Source organism: Quercus suber, unplaced genomic scaffold, assembly GCF_002906115.3.
Source record: "Quercus suber isolate HL8 unplaced genomic scaffold, Cork oak 2.0 scaffold_129, whole genome shotgun sequence".
Taxonomy (NCBI): domain Eukaryota; kingdom Viridiplantae; phylum Streptophyta; class Magnoliopsida; order Fagales; family Fagaceae; genus Quercus; species Quercus suber.
This window is the reverse complement of record NW_027069592.1, coordinates 1,261,361-1,278,918: the sequence shown is the minus strand read 5'-3', so window position 1 is coordinate 1,278,918 and position 17,558 is coordinate 1,261,361. Positions and strand designations below refer to the sequence as shown.

Genomic DNA, 17,558 nt, shown 5'->3' with positions numbered 1-17,558 from the left:
TTTCAAACCTTTTTTAGAATTAAAAAGGATTGAAAAGATGAACGACATAGTCCATTTCAGGGGCTGGTCACAACCATATCAAATATACACCTACACAATCTTACATCGCATTCTTATCACTTTCCTGATATGGACACCAACACTTACCCCCCGACCAAAATTAGCAGCCAATGAGCATTAGCAATTAGAGAAGACGTTACTAAAAAATGATTTCATCTGCGAGGTTATGGTAACTATTATTGCATCCGACATATTCATCATCTTCTCACAATCTATGGTCTTAAAAATCTCGCTCACAACATTTATGTCCCACAACTGTGTAGGTCTAGATATTGTAAGAGGAATGATATATGCCAAATGCATTAAAAATTATTGTTGGTTATGATACATCAACCTGTTAGGCGATGTCTGTATTGCCCTTGTTTTAGGGGCTTGGCCTACAGACATTTTACAAGAGATTTGAAACGAGTGTAGAACAAATCAATTAATCAACCCATTTTTCCCTATGGGAATTTCTGAACTAAGGAATTGCCATATCTAAAGATTTGATCATCTAAAATAAACATAGGTTCAGAAACCAAAAATGTTAATTCTCTATGCGACAGAAATGCAAAATCAACTGACAAGTCAGGTTGCACTTGCATCATCACAAATAGACAATTTAAATTTGAACACGTCTATCAGCCCTTTATGAGACAAATTATGAAGTAGAAGACTTGTTCCAGAACTGCAAAACACAACAATAAATAAACTATGAACACCTACAGGCAAGACAAAAGATGGTGCATGGCAGATGCCCCTCACTACCAAAGACGAGATAGCAAAACTCCAGACTAATGGAGCCAAAATTGAATTGTCATTAAAGAAACCACGAAGTGACAAAGTTGGACAAAGTACTACTTGAGAAACAACTCTGCAGACATTAACAAATATACTCCAAGCTGAAGTCTGATTTTTCCAAATGGAAAGTAACTCCAATTCTAGTCCTTTGAAGACAAAAACAGCTACTCCATACAAGAGAAGATGAAAGAAACAAAAGCTTTAAATCGAGATTCTCATAACACATTATGTGTAAAATCATATGAAAAATGGCTAAGTAACGTAACTGAAACATACCCCACAAGAAATTCACAAGAAATTCAGAATTTCTGTAAGATTGTAATATTGTACCTGCATTTTTTATGAATGAATATAAATAATAATGCCATTTCTTACCAACATTGGTAACATGGTTCATAGTTCACTCTACACTACCATTCACAGTACACTCAATTTGAAATCATTCAGTTGGGAAGAAAATCTCCAGCAGAGCATACCAAGTTCCTGAAACCCCAAGAACAATTCCTAACAACATAATCCCCACATCCAGAGTCCATCCTTTCCATCCTATCTCGCTTCTAAACACCTTTAAGTGAAACAAGGGAGGCAAAACAAAGCCCAAAGCCACAGCATACACCACTCCCCACCAAAGACAGAAGAAGTCAGCAAAATTTGGGACAGACAAAGCCACCAAAACTCACCAATACAACCAGCAACCACCTCAGCCACAGGCAGTAAGACCCACCCCAAAACCGCCTCTCAACAATCTCATAACTGGGTTCATCATTATAGGCAATGTAAGAACAAATTCACACAAAGACCAAGTTTAACGAGAGTGCTCACAAAGCCTCCACCCAAATTAGCTGTGATCATATCCTTTGTATCTTCTCCAAAAGCAAAGTAACCGAATGCTCAAATCCCCCATACATCAAGGCAATGAAAGCCATGGTCAAGGCCAAGACTTTCCCAAACTTGTCCTTATCTTTCATCTCTGACTCAAAGGCAAAGCCATCCCAACCCCTTCAAATGAATAAACAGCCACACCCATTCCATAAAAGAACACAGAAACACCCCCAAAGGCCTTCACAGCATGGCTCTGTTTCAAAAAAACCAACACATCCTCAACCATCACCACCCCAATTGCTCCAAGATCAACCACATCAGCAAAAATACTCAAAGGGGCTAAATGGGTCAAACTTGCAATTGAATTCAACCCCAACTGAAAAGGCAAGCACCCCCATATGTAAAAACTCTGGGTGCCAATCCCAGAATCGTGGTGCTCAATTACCAACATCAACCAAAGTATTGCCAATGAAAATCAAATAACCAACACAAAAGCCAGCTTGTGATAAAATAATCAGAATATCAACAAGGAATCTACAGTTGGGCCACAAACGGTGAACCCAAATCTCCAAAAAGATGCAATCTTTGAGAATCCATTAGAAGATTCAAGCTTCCGGCGAGTGTAGACCAAGAGCATCATGCAATAGTGAGTTAGAGCAGCCACAGAGAAAATCATGAGGAGGTTCATGACCCACCTGTGCGCTTGAAAGAATAGGGAAGGCCTAAAACACCAGCACCAACAATGGCAATGAAAACATTGGCAAAGGTCTTGGCTTGTGAGGACAAAGCTTGTGGTGAGTGACCAAGAAGAGGTGTGTCTTCTCTGGGTGGTGATGGAGCTTTCAATGCATTAGAGGAAGACCCTGCTTCAAAACCCATTATGTAAAACTCTGATTTTGACGCCAAAAAGTTTGTCTTTTCTAATCAAAATTTTGGTTTTGACTCAAAAAGTTTTGATTATTTGTAAAATTCTACAGAACTGAATGAATGAAAAAAATATGTCCATGAAAGAGAGAGAGGGCTCTGATTGTGTTTGTTAAGGCTTGGCAGATATATGCAAAGAGATTGAGAATTGGCAACGTGAATGGAGAGAAGGCTTTGGTTTCGGGTGTTTCAGTTTTCAGTTTGTGACAGAAAAAGTAGGTGGAAAATGGAAAATGAATGAGAAATCTTTATTGGCCGATAATTACCCGGCGGAAATCTAAACAGTCCTAGCTGAACTGGACACTTTTGTGGTTTACAGTTTTTATATGATGAAAATATCTGTGATTCTTTTTGGAAATAAAGGGCCATTAGTGGTTCCTTAAAATGTTGGGAAATGATTTGCTTATAATAGAATGGTAAGGCAGTTGATACTGTTGTTTAAACTATAATTTTTGTTGTTAAACAGTATATTACGTTAACCCAAAAAATAAAAAAGTATAATACTTTTTTATCTAATGTATTTTTACAATATTTAAACAATGTTATTAAAAATCTCTTACCAAATAGGTCTTAGTTTGAGCATGCAATGAATTTTTTTTTTTTTTTTTGGTCTAGTGTTATATATATATATATATATTAATTTTGGATAAGTTTGTTTGTTTGTTTTTTTTTTCTACAACATTTAAACAATGTTACTAAAAATCTCTTACCAAACCGGCTTAGTTTGAGCATGTAATGAATTTTTTTTTTGGGTCTAGTGTTATATATATATTTTTTTAATTTTGGATAAGTTGTTTGTTTGTTTGTTTTTTTTTTTAATAAGATATAATTTCTACTCTAACTTAATCTAAGTGTATATGTGTGTGAAACTACCTTCTAGAGACTTGAACCCCGGCTCTTACCCCTACACCTTACAATTACTTATACTTGTGGAGTAACCATCGTACCAAGGGTGTGCGGTGGTGGATAAGTTTGTTTTGAAAATATGAATTAGTAGGAAAATGTCCTATCTCGTAGCCATTTTAAGTGGAGTTGTAGATATATTTTTACCGGATTGTCCTCAAATTTTTTTCCTATTAAACATAAGGTTTATGGATATTTCTAAACCACATAAAAATACTCCAATTCAAATATGAGAATTCTCTTATAAATAGTATATAGATTATATAAGAATAGAAGGTGAAAATTGTGCCAAGTGCCAACCTAATAAAGAGTTTCCCAACCCAAAAAAAAAAAACTTAAGATTTATAGAGATAATTGACTTATTAAGATTTAGATTAGAGAAAATGAAGGTTCTAAATTGTGCCAACTTATTTAAAAATTTATAATTATAGATTTTTTTTGAGAATTTTATAATTATAATTATAGATTAATTTAACCATTTAAATTTTAAATGGCTCAACCTAAACTTTATAAATAATTTACATTTACATTTTTTTTAATAGGAACCGTACATTTACTTTAACTTTAAATCATAACCATTAACTATGATTTAATGGGGAGGACTGTGCCAACTCATTTGGAGAGGATGAGTTAACTTTCCAAGAAAGGGTTTGTGGAGTTCAAGTGAAAGGCAAATGATATCCTTTATTTTTAAGTTCAAGAATTTGGTTAATAACCTTTCATTAAACCAATCTGAAATGCGCCAAAGGCCTTGTAGCTGAATTGGTACCTCCCCATGCACAAAGTGCTTGGAGGTCTTGGGGGGAAAGGATTCGAGCTGCGAGGTTAGCAGCATGTTGTAATGATCTCTCTAAAAGAAAAAAATCAATCTGAAATGCAAACATTGCTATGCTCTTCAAAAAAATCAATACAATTTGGCAAACATTCATATGCTTCTCTAAGGAGAACATTACCATTTAACTCACCCCAAAAAACATCAAAATTGGATTGAGAAGAGAAGTCTCAACCTTCTCCACCACAAAGATAACAGAGCTTGGTGTCATGAAAAGGAATCCATTGGTGCAAGATCCAACTGTTTGTTGCCAAGGAACTCAAATTTGAACCAATTCAAGTCGAATCTAGGCCAATCTTATACTAAAACAAAATCTCAAGGCAATACGTGCTTGTTTTGTAACTAGTTACATAAATAGTTACATAGAATAGAATTTTTATCTTATATTAAAAAAAGGAAAAAAGAAAAAAAGAGAACTAGTTACATAGATATTTTATATTTCTGAATTTCAAAATTATATCAACAGATTAAATATCTATATTACTGCAAAAGGTTCAAATGGTGCAAGTTGAAATTATTTAATTGTCAATAGGTCATAAAATCTAATCTTAAAAGGAATGCTAGAATTTTAAATACGTGCTTGTTTGATAGTAGTTGATATCATTTCATTTTTAGTTTTTGTTTTACAATATTATACCTAAAACAAATAATGTTTTTTATATAAAAAAATAGAAGCATTTACAAATTGCTCAAATAAATAGAATTGAGTCATATACTAAAGCATAACTTTTTAACTAAAAAAAAATTAACGACGGGACCAATAATGCTAATTTTTTAAACTTGTGCGATTTCTAGTTTTACTTTAAAGTCCAATAACTTTCATTTTATAAAACTTTATTACTTTATAAATTTTAGGGAACAAAATAATGTATATGGGCCAAATTATATTTCTCTTATATATAAAAAAATAAAACCTAAAAAAGAAAAAGAAAAAGAAAGAAAAAGAAAGTAAGAAGATGAAGGTGGCCCATGTTAGCAAGTAGTAATCTGTACTATCTATAAGATGATCCCTCTCTTTAAACTGAATTTTTATATGGTTTAGAATTATCTCTTAGGTTGAATAGAGGGAAAAAACTTGAGAATAACCCAGTTAAAATGTATCTGTAACTCTATTTAAAATACCTACTGTGGGGCCCGTGGACCTGATAGACTCGGCCCATCGGGTAGCAGGCCCAAGGCCCATGCCGAGGAGCACTGGCTATTCAAGGCTAAATTGGGGAAAGCTTTTTTTTCCAATCCACACCGAGGACCTCCTCATCCTCGGCCTGACAAGGGTGACTTTCGGGAAAGACCAAGCCCAAAGCAAGCTGTCACCCTCGCATTTAATGCATTCACCTAATCCCCCTGGCCGCATTAATGAGGATATAACCCCTTGGCAGGGCAACGTTGATCAGAATGAACCACTCGAGTACTGATAAGGCCTCTGATGGGACAGGCAGCCAGAAGAGAGGCAAATGAATGATTAACAGATGGAATAAGGAGATAGGAAGATGAAGACTATATAAGGAAAGCAAGTAAAGTAAAAGAAGGGGGGAAAAAAAGAAAAGAAAAAGGCTACCTCGGCCCCTGGCCGAGGAGCATCCTCCCAGTTGTATAGAAACTCTAAGTATCTTTTTATAAATGAAAGTTCATGCTTGATGAACGACGGCCAGCGCCTAAACCTTTAACCCACTCTCTATAAATTTATTGTTTGGGCTGGATTGGGCTGAAAACCCATTCGTACTCAGGGTCAATCCAAACTGAGTCCCTACAAAAAAAAAAAAAAAATCTAATGCCCATTTGAAAATCCGACTTAATTGTGAGATTATTAAGATGTTATAATGTGTGGTAGAATGTATTGAGTTTTAAGTAAAAAACTGATGTAGCAATCTCTTATTGAATAATATAAAACATGAGTTTTACACCTTATCTTTTCCAAATTCGGACTCTTTATAAATTGCCAGGTATTGAGTTGAGAAGATAAATTTTGTCCAAGTCTTAATATACCTCTCTATATATTATCTAGTTTTTTCCAATATTCAAATCACGAATATGTTGATCAAGAATATATTACGGTTTCCCACAAAGAGTGCATAGGTCAGCAACACTACTAAATCTCTACAAACTAACACAAGTTTGTTGCTTCCCTTAACACGAAGGGTCCTTCCCATTTTGGTTAGAATTTAGATGGTCCTACCCTACCTCTCATGACGTGGTCTATTGTCTTCAATACAAGCTATCCTTCAACAAAAACCCTGTCTTTAGTTGTCCTGCCATAAGCTTCGGTCATCCTTTGCCTGCATCTGCGGCTTTGCTTTTGGGCTTCCTCCCTTTTTTTGTCCAACCCTTCTAGGTCCTCGCATCTTTCTGCTGCAAAGACTTCCTTCTCTTTTTCCTTCTTTCGTGTTTGCATAACCCTTAAAGTAGGTATCATCACTTCTGCTGGACTCATCACCTCCGTTCCATACACTAAAGAGAAGGGGGAAAATCCTGTGGTAGATTTGGCCGAGCTCTAGTAGGCCCAAAGGGTGTCTGATAGATGCGTTACCCATCCTTCGATGTATTTCTAGCTCATTTTGCTGATAATCTTGATGAGAGTTTTGTTCGTTGCTTCCGCCTGCCCATTCCCTTAGGATAATAAAGGGATGATCGATGGTGCTTGACCTAAAAAAACTACAGCATCTTTCTTACTTCTCAATTGACAAATGGAATACTATTGTCACTTATGATCCTGTGAGGTGCCCCAAATCGGACAATTATATTTTCTTTAATGAAGTTTGCCATAACGCCACCCATGGATTTATGGAGTGGTACAACCTTTACCTATTTAGTGAAATATTTTGTAGCCGCAAGAATCCATATGTACCCATAAGAATGTGGATTAACTGGTCCCACCAAATCGAGCCCCTAAGTGTGAAAGGGTCATAGGGTGACCATGCTATGTAAGCTTTGTGGGTGGATGTGGATCAAATTGGCTTGCACTTGGCAGTTGTGGTATTTTTTTCACAAATTCTGTTGTATCCCTTCTCATGGTGGGCCAGTAATAACCTATCTACAGCATGCACTGATATAGCTTATTCTCTCTTTGGTGCTCTCCACATTCCCCTGTGTGTACCTCCTTTAACATTTATCCTGCCTCTTCGGGATCCAAACATTGTAATGGGTCCCCATCGTATCCATTTTTGAAAAGAATTCTTTCATGTAGGAAGTAGTGGATTGCCAGCTTCCTGAGTTTATATCTTTCACTATGCTTCTGTGGCAGGACGCCTCCTAACAGATACTATATAAATGGGCTTCCCCAATCTTCATTGGCAAACACGGCATAGCTTTCTTCCCTATCTATGGCCAAATGGCAGACCTCACACTAGGTTTGGACTAGGTCTACGTCCTTATCCATGTTTGGCCAATAAAAACCTGCCCTCTAAAGCCCATAGTATAGGCTAATCTCGTCATAAAACTCGCAGGTTTTGCTGTACACTTCCTTTAGTTTTCATTGGGCCTTTTTATGCTCCACATATCTGGAAAAAATTTCTCCTGGCATTCTACGATACAATTCCCCTTTCATCAAGACATAGTCCTTTAATGTTTTTAATTCTGCCACATCTCCCTTCTTTAACAGTGCTTCCTTAATGGGAACCCTCCAATCCTTTTCACATCCATGCTTTTCCTGGAACCTTTCTTGAAGTATTTCAATGGTGGATTCTCTTTACTTGTTAACTTCAACTCTAGCACTACTCCCTTTGAAGGCTATCTATGAGCCTAATGCGATTAACGCATCTGTGTACCGATTCTCCCTCTCCAGAGCGTGCTCTATCTCAAATATGAAAACCCTTTCTTCCATTTTTTGGGATGACGTTTTGTACAGGGCCAGACTTGGTTCTTTTAAAGAGAAACTCCCCTTAGCTTGGCAGACCACCAGATTGAAGTCACTTATCACCTTCAAATGTTTGATCCCCATCTCGTGGGTCATTGCAAACCCAGTGAGATAGACCTTGTATTCTGTAGTGTTGTTTGAACATGGAAACTCTAACTTCATTGAGAGCACCATGGTTTTTTCTCCTTCATGATAAAGGACCACTCCTACGCCTCCCAAATTTGCTATAGAAGAGCTATCAAACTTCATCACCCACTGTTCTTCAGTCACTTCTGCTACAGCCACTTCTCCTAAAACCTCATCATCTAGCAAGAATACCACTTATCCTAGAAATTGGGCCATAAGTCCGCTATGGCCTAACTCTTCACCGTCTTGGGTGTTCCTGCCTTCAGGTCATATTGCAAAAATTGTAACAACCACTAAGATATCCTACCAAAAAGAATAGGTTTTTGGAAAGGAGCTTTAATCACGTGGGATTTTGTCATCAAATGTATCTTATAGGCCAAGAAATAATGGTGTAGTATTTGCGATGCATAGACTATTCCCAAGCACGCCTTTTCCACTCTGGGGTAGTAAGTCTTTGTCTCCCTTTGGGTGCAACTTATGTAATAAACTGGCTGCTTGACACCACCTCCATCTTCTTGGGCTATCAAGGCACCTATAGCAGACAAGCTTGAGGCCAAATAAAGTAGCAGTGGCTTCCTTCGAATTGGAGCTTGTACCGTGGGGAGGTTCATCATGATCTGCTGTAGCTTTCGAAAAGCTATCTACTATGCCTATCCCAACTCAAAGCATTGTCCCTTCTTTAGCAATCTCGTAAAAGCTGAAGTAATTGATGCTAGACTAGGGATGAACCTCCTGATGTAGGAAACCTTTCCTAAAAAGCTTTTCAATTCCTTTACTATGGCTAGTGGCTTCATGGTCGCTATTGCCATTGCTTTAGTTGGGACTACTTCTATCCCTCTGCTGTGGACTAGGAACCCCAAGAATTTTTCCACAGACACTCTGAATGTGCACTTTAGTAGGTTCAACCTCAGCTTGAAAAGTCTGCACCTTTCAAATGAATTTCTTAACACTTTGACATGATCTTCTCGTCTTCTCGATTTCACGACTATGACATCCACATAGTCTTCTAGTTCGTGATGCATCATGTCATGGAATATGGCAGTCATCGTGCGCTAGTAAGTTGCACCTGTTTCTTTCAACCCAAAGGGCATCACAATGTAGTAGAAATTACCTATGGGTGTCCTAAAAGTGATTTTCTCTGCATCCTTTGGCACCATTCAAATTTGGTTGTACCTGCTGAATCCATCCATGAATGAGAACATGGCATTCCCTACTGCAAAGTCTATTAATAGGTTTATGTTGGGTAGTGGGAATTCGTCTTTAGGGCAAACTCAGTTAAGATTTCTGAAATCAATATAGCATTGCATCTACCCATTTTTCTTCATTATCGGTACGATGTTGGACAACCATCATAGGTGTTGGATGGGTTTGATAAAGCCAGCCGCTAACAACCTTTTCACTTCTTTCACTATCTGCCCTTCTATTTTGGTGTGAAACACTCTAGTAGGCTAAGCCACCGACCTTGCCTCAAGATCTACATTGAGCGTGTGTCCCACCAATTCTGGGTCTAACATAAGCATCTCACTGTAGTCCCATGCAAAGACATCCCTAAACTCTTTCAACAGCAGGATCAATTCTACATTTTCTTTCTCTGACAACTTTGAACTTATGGAAATTTTTTGGCTTCTGTAGGTCCATGCCCAAGTCAATTTCTTCTAATTTTTCTTCTGCCGTCACTTACGCATCTTTTTCTATTGCAACCTCTCCTTCACTTTTCGTGTTGCTTTCTTTTTCTGAATTTTATTGAGCCACACAACACACTAAACTCTTATGTCGTGACCCTCGTTCGGGACCCCTTTGCGTACTATTGGTGGGTCCCACGTACCTTCATTACTTGTAAACTATGCTACCATCAGGCATTCGAATCCTAACGCATTGCAGCATACCACTTAACTTTGAAGTGGGCACTTCTTTTCTTTTCTTCCTCCACATCAGCAGCTCTCTTAAGTTAGGCTCTAGGTCATCTTGGACGTCCTTCCATCTGGGGACAAAAGTTCCTTGTAGTTTGGACACCAAACTTTACCAGTCGGTGCCCATTCATCATAGTGTTAGGGTTTGTGCCCTAAAATCCAATTTATTGGCATGTCATGAATAATTAAGTTGCTTAATTATTTGAGACCATTTATGAACTAATGGGACATTATCTTAGTCCATGAGATGCATAGTATGTGATTTATGTGAAAAGTCACAGAAAGATATAAATCACACGTCCTTTGTAAACTCAGAATTTTAGTTCGTAGTCAGTGATGAAATTGGGCGTTTCATCTGCGAAGACTATAACATATCAACTAAGATGATTTGTCTTGATCATGGAAGTGGAGACTTCTAGTTGGTATGTTGATATGTTTTAAGAGTTAAGACATATTGAACTAGACCGCTGTGAGATTTATTATTCTCCTAATGACTGTCAAATGAATAATAAAGCTCACGACTTCTATTTACATCAACTCTAAATCCTGAGAGAATAATAGACCTGATCATGAGATGTAGGTTGCTTTGATATATCAGGAGTGAGATCTATAAGTTATGGTCAAAACCTCATATGTTGGGCAGCTGCATTTAGTGTTGATGGAACATATATTCTCAAGATGGAATTCATAATCTCTTAATGGAGATATAAAATATTCTCTTGAGATAAGTTTAATGGGTTTGGTTATTTAGAGTGTTGGGCCCAACCACTTTAGTAAAAAGTTACTAAAGTATATATTTATGGAATTTGATTTCATAAATATATGATGAATAACATAAAAGATTAAACCGGGTACTCAAGGATTAAGATGTAGTAACCTTCAAAGTGGCAGTCAATATTACTGACTTTGTGTTACTACGAATATTTTAATGAAGGGGTTGAATGTATAATAAAGTCTTGGGATATAATTTATAGATAAGGCCTAGAGTGCAATTATATTCTTATAGTGGTATTGAATATAATTAATGGTAACTTTGGACTTGTCAAGAGTTGACGGAAAAGCTCAAGGCCCATTGGAGCTAATGTCTTATTGGTCCCCTTGATCCCATCTCAAGCCACAAACTAAAGCCCAATTGGGTAGGCCCAAAAGGCTAACCCAATTAGAAATCAGTCATTATTTAATAAGTGTTATTAAACAAAGAAACTATGAGAATGGTTTTAACGTACGTAAGATGAAAAGAAAAAGAAATCAGTTTTTCTCCACAAGGAAAAGAAGAAGGATTTTTCTTTGAGAATCTACGTACAAAAGACTAATTGAGAAACCACACATCTTGGGCACCATGTGGAATTGAGATGAAGATTAAAGGTATTCTCAAGTTTGTTTTTGAAATTCACTGCACCAAGGTACGCTTTCTATTCTTTGATTCTAGAATTCTTGGTTACATGTTTATCTTTCATGATTGAAGTAGATCCGTGTTTTTGTTGCTTCCGCTGCGTGTGTTTTTGTATGAGATACAAAAACCAGATTTCTCCAACACATAGAACATGGTATCTACTAAATGGGCTTCTGCTTGCTTAGATGGTGACAAGTTCATTGTTATCCGTATCATCCTACCATTCAATCTCCCCTTCACTCACTAGTAATAGGTAGACGGAACTAGACGATGCTTGTGCAACCATGGTCTTCCTAATAATATATAATATGAAACTTCTGTTTTCACCCCATGGAAATGAGCCATGGAGGCTATCAGCCCTATTTTCAACCATAGCTGAATGTGGCCTACGGTATACTCATCTCTTCCTCTGAACCTCATTACTTCCATTGGACATCCCTGAATCTAGCTTTCTAAAATTCATGCTGCTTACAAATGTACTAAATGGGATGAGATTCATTGAAGTGCCCATATCAACTAGGGCTCTCTTAATGGGGATTTGGTTTATAGAGGCTGCTAAGTAAATGGGTCTCCTGTGGTCTAAATACCCCACCTCCATGTCCTTGTCGCTAAAGGTAATCTCATTGGCATCTCATTGGAAAGCTTTGTCAACTCTGGTTTCCACCGTGAGACATTCTACTTTTGCTCTTGAGGCTATGCTTACTAGAGCTTCCATGGCAATTCTTCATTCATTGGCTATGAATTCTAGCTAATTAAACAAGTTATTGAACCTAGAACTTTTTTGCAAGGTGGGAATGGCTGTGGCAAGCAGGGCTGAACTTTCTTCTTCATCCTTTCCCGAATCTGTGCAAATAACAACTGCTAGGACTCCCTTTACCTTGTGGTTTGGGATTGGGTTTCTCTACACTTCTAGCTAGGACAGCTCAAGAGTTCCCGCTCTAATTCTGCAGTACACTAGCCTGCAGAGTGCCTAACATTCTGCGGTAGGATGTTGCACATAATTATGCAAACGATAGAAACATGTGTCCCTCCATTCTTCCTCAGTGGGTTCTCTAGAAACTTGATTAGGTTTGTAAACCCCATTTGCAATCCATTTGTCCAGGAGCACATCCAGCTCCTTTGGTATACATGGTAGTGGTGAGGGATTCTCATACTCCCTTCCATCTAACTTCCTCTTTTTCTCACCAGTGGATACTGCTATGGCCTGCGGCATGGATCTTTGCTCCTTAGGCATGTTAGAGCTAGGCTTGACTGATTGAGCTGTCTTTCTAGCTTTTTGCAATAGTTGTGCGAATTGAAAAATTTCCAAGTCTTCCAGGACAACTTTGTACTCCATGATCATGTTACCCATGCACATTTCCACCAATGTCTTCTCCTCATAGTGATAATAGCAATGAAGGGCTATGTCTTCGAACCTCTTGATGTACTCCATCAGGTCTTCACCATTCTTTTGCTTAGTTCCTCGCAAAGTTGCAAGCATTACTGTTTCTTCTTTATGGAAGTACTTGGTGCAGAACATGTCTACCATATTGTTGCATGTCGGGATCGACCCTGGTTTCAAGTCAATGTACCATGTGTATGCCCGGTCACATAATTACTATACTTAATTTGTATAACCAAGCCATGATTTGCATTAGTCCCTATTATTTATCTTTACATAATTTCTTGAATAATATGTCATTCATTGTGTGTAATTTTCTACTTTTAGGAAATCATGTGAAGAAGATGAGTTTACAGGAGTTTGTGAGAGAATGGAGGCCAAACTAGAAATAAAGAGAAGCTAAATGACCATGCTTAAATGTCTAAGGAGGTATAGTTGGAGTGCTTCAAACGTCCACCATGTTTGGAAGCGTCAAATAAGGAAAGAAATTAAAGAGGCAAAATTTGAAAAGGAAAAATTAGATTTGAGCACTGATCAGTATTTTTGGTGTATCTCTCTCCTAAAAAATCCAATTGACACAAGGCTAGATTGGTTGGAAATGTGACTCAAATATCTACAACTTTCTAGTTTTGAGTTTTTCGAATTCACAACTTTTCAAGGCCAAAATTAACTCACAAGTTACTGCTATAAATCTGGACGAAAATTAAAATAGTAAAAGTTTTATTTCCTTTGGACGCTTGGACGTTAGGTTTTTGAAGGGAGGCTGTGTAGAACTAATTTGGCAGAGAAAACCTCATATTTTCCTTTCTTTACTGGCAACCTAAACTCTTTGCTAGGGCTAGGGGTTATGTTTCTTCTATACGGTATGAATATTCAATGTGATTCTTTGTAGGATTTTATCAACAACATATTTGAGTGTTCAATTAGATTTATTTTGATGTATTAGTTCTTCCATGTTTTTAATAAGTTCAGTCATGTTTTTCTTAGTGTTTAGATTAATTTCTGATAGTTTCAAACAGAAATTAGGTTTTAAAATGAATAGGTTTTTCTAAAAGCTTTTCTAATCGCATTATTAATCTAGGTTATCATGCGTTCTTGAATTGTCTCAGTTCAACTGAATCATAAGTATTTAATTGTATAAGAACAATTAATTATGAAATATATAATTTCTTAGATCACAAATATTTTCGTATTGATATAGGGAAACACCCCGATGTCCTAGTATTTACATTATTGACTTAAATTACTGTAATTCTTGTTTGCAATTACCGGGAAAAAGTTATTGTTCATCTTCACCAATTTTTTTTTTTTTAATTACATTGTCTTTGAATTTACCCCACCCTTTGTGGTTCACCCTTAATACTTCGAGAATTATATTACTACGATCTCCTACACTTGGGAGTGAGGAAGCAATTTTGGCACCATTGCCAGGGAGCTGCTGCATGTTCAGAGGCAATTTTTGGAAGCAAAGCACAACCGGTGGAAATTCTTCTATTGGTAACTTTGTTCCATTTTCTTTATCCTTTTTTTTTTCTTTTTTTATTTATTTTAAATTTGATTTGATTTGATTGTGCATTTATTGTTGCATGAGCAATTGGGTTATGTTAGGACATATGTGGTTCACATGTTAAGAACATATGTCATGATTTTATGTAATTAGCTAATTCTTTGAAAAAACACACTTTACCTGTATTTGGGTAGATCTAGGATGTGTTGAAATACCTCAAGAAACCATGTTTCAAGATCAAGTGTTGAAGCCTTCAAGTCTGTCTAAGATTCAAGCTGAAAAGTGCTTGTCATTAAATCCCGACAGCTAGCATCTATCGAGACCTGTAGAGCTGTTCAGCCCCGTGGCACGACAGCATCTCGACAAATAGGGTATTTGTCAAGGTTTATGAAAAACATAATTTCAGTTTTGTGTTGACTCTAATCCGTGATTATTTGTTTAGGCCTTCTTTTCTCCTAACCCTAGACATATAAAATGATTGTTTTAAGGGCTGTCAAAGAGAACACAAGTTGCACAAATATTGAGCAAAGTCTGCTTAAGCAATTTGTGACCAGAGACAAAGTTTTGCCTTAGTTCTTCTCTTCTGAAGAAGTTGTTGTGTATGTGCACCTTTGGGTTTTGTGACCAAGCATCTTCTTGATCTTCATCGTGGATGAACTGAAAAACTTTACAGCCAACAACTTTCTCTAATTGGTATTTGAAGTCGCGTATTGGGATCCGCGCATTGGTTAGTCACGTACTTGGGAGCCGTGCATCAAAAAGGGGAAATTTTCACTACAGAACAAGTCCAAATGGGTATTAGGGTAAGGGTTCAACTCTAGGTTGGTAAGATACTTGGGATTTCTGTACTTGTAACCACTTGTTGTGATAATAGTAGAATTTCAGGAGTGATGACCTGAAAATCACCCGATGGGGTTTTTGCCGTCAGGTTTTCCCCATTCGTAAACAAATCACCATGTTATTTATTTTCTGCTGCATAATTAGTTTATTGGTGATTTGTTTTTGCTACCACGCGTTTGCTTATTAATTTGATTAATCAATTAATTTAAATCATAAGGGGTCAATTCGTTTTTGGCCTATCAAGTGGTATCAGAGCAGGCACACTCTGATTAGGTTTAATCTTTGTTGTGTTGATCAGCTGACCCTTGTTGTCATGGTTGTAACCGGCTTGAAGATATCTTTATTTTCAAATACATCTTGTTTTTCTAATCACTATTTGTTTGAATGTCTCAGAAAATACAAGTCTAAAAGTTATTTGAATTCTTTTATGATGACTATTGGAAAAGATATCAGTTTGGCTAAGTAGAAACTAGACTGTCTCAGAATGAAAATGTGAAAAGGAGTTCATCTGAGAAGAGTGAAAGTTAAAGGCTTAGCTCATAAAAGGCAGTTGAGAGAAAGCACCTTTCCCATTGATTTGTTATCTAAGCACGAAGTGTGTTTTATGATGAAGTCTGCATTTAAAGTGATGGGCACATGTTTGTGGTACCTTGACAGTGGCTACTCAAGACACATGACTGGAGATTGATCTTTCTTCAAGGTTTTCGAGTCTAAGAAAGGTGGCAATGTCACTTTTGGTAATGAGAGCAAGTCACAGATTAAAGGGAAAGGAATCATCTCTCTACCTGGATTGCCGGACATTACAAATATTCTTTATGTAGAAGGTCTAAGGGTGAACTTGTTGAGCATAAGCCAGATTTGTGATCAAGACCTCATAGTACTATTCTCAAAGGGAAAGTGTCTTGTCATGGATGAGTCTGGAAAGCAGCTTATTAGTGGTGTTTGTGTTGGGAAAATCTGGTTGTGTATCTCATACAAAATACACGCAGCAGAAGCAACAAAAAACGGATCTACTTCAATCATGAAAGATAAACACGTAACCATGAATTCTAGAATAAATAATAGAAAGCGTACCTTGATGCAGTGAATTTCAAAACCTTAGACTTGAGGGTACCTTTAATCTTCATCTCAATTCCAAGTGGTGCCCAAGATGTGTGGTCTCTCAATCAGTCCTTTTGTACATAAACTCTTAAAGAAAAATCCTTCTTTTTCTCCTTGTGGAGAAAAAATGATTTCTTTTTCTTTTCGTCTTATATACGTCAAACTATTCACTTAGTTTCTTTATTTAATAATTCTTATTAAATAATGACTGATTATCTAATTGGGTTAGCCTTTTGGGCCTACCCAATTGGGCTTTAGTTTATGGCTTGAAATAGGACCAAAGGGAACAAATAAGACTCTAGCTCCAATGGGCCTTGGGCTTTTCTGTCAACTCTTGACAAGTCCAAAGTTACCATTAATTATATTCAATACCACTATAAGAATATAATTGCACTCTAGGCCTTATTAATAAATTATATCCCAAGACTATATTATACATACAACCCCTTCAATAAAATATTTGTAGTAATACAAAATCATAAATATTGACTGCCACTTTGAAAGTTACTACATCTTAATCCTTGAGTACCCGGTTTAATCCTTTATATTATTCATAATATATTTATGAAATCCAATTCCATAAATATATACTTTAGTAACTCTTTACTAAAGTGATTGGGCCCAACACTCTGAATAACCAAACCCATTAAACTTATCTCAAGGGAATATTTTATATCTCCGTTAAGAGATTATGAATTCCATCTTGAGAATATATGTTCCATCAACACTAAATGTGGCTACCTAACATACTGAGGTTTTGACCATAACTTATAGATCTCACTCCTGATATGTCAAAGCAACCTACATCTCATGATCAGGTCCATTATTCTCTCAGGATTTAGAGTTGATGTAAATAGAAGTCATGAGTTTTATTATTCATTTGACAGTTATTAGGAGAATAATAAATCTCACAGCAGTCTAGTTCAATATGTCTTAACTCTTAAAACATATCAACATACCAACTAGAAGTCTCCACTTCCATGATCAAGACAAATCATCTTATTGATATGTTATAGTTTTCGCAAATGAAATGCCCAATTTCATCACCGACTACAAACTAAAATTTTGAGTTTACAAAGAACTTGCGATTTATATCTTCTATGACTAAATCACATAAATCTCATAC

The 17,558-nt window shown here is 36.7% G+C and overlaps 1 protein-coding gene across 1 annotated transcript; it reads right to left on the bottom strand.

Moving 5' to 3' along the window:
- Nucleotides 1–1,197: 1,197 nt before the first annotated feature.
- Nucleotides 1,198–2,942, bottom strand: LOC111985573 (amino acid transporter AVT3B). Its single transcript, XM_024017227.2, is given in 9 exon segments — nt 1,198–1,513; nt 1,515–1,591; nt 1,594–1,620; nt 1,623–1,733; nt 1,736–1,819; nt 1,822–2,105; nt 2,107–2,200; nt 2,203–2,358; nt 2,361–2,942. Coding segments are annotated over 9 exon segments (1,248 nt in total). The 5' UTR covers nt 2,542–2,942; the 3' UTR covers nt 1,198–1,279.
- Between the last annotated feature and the right edge of the window lie 14,616 nt (nt 2,943–17,558).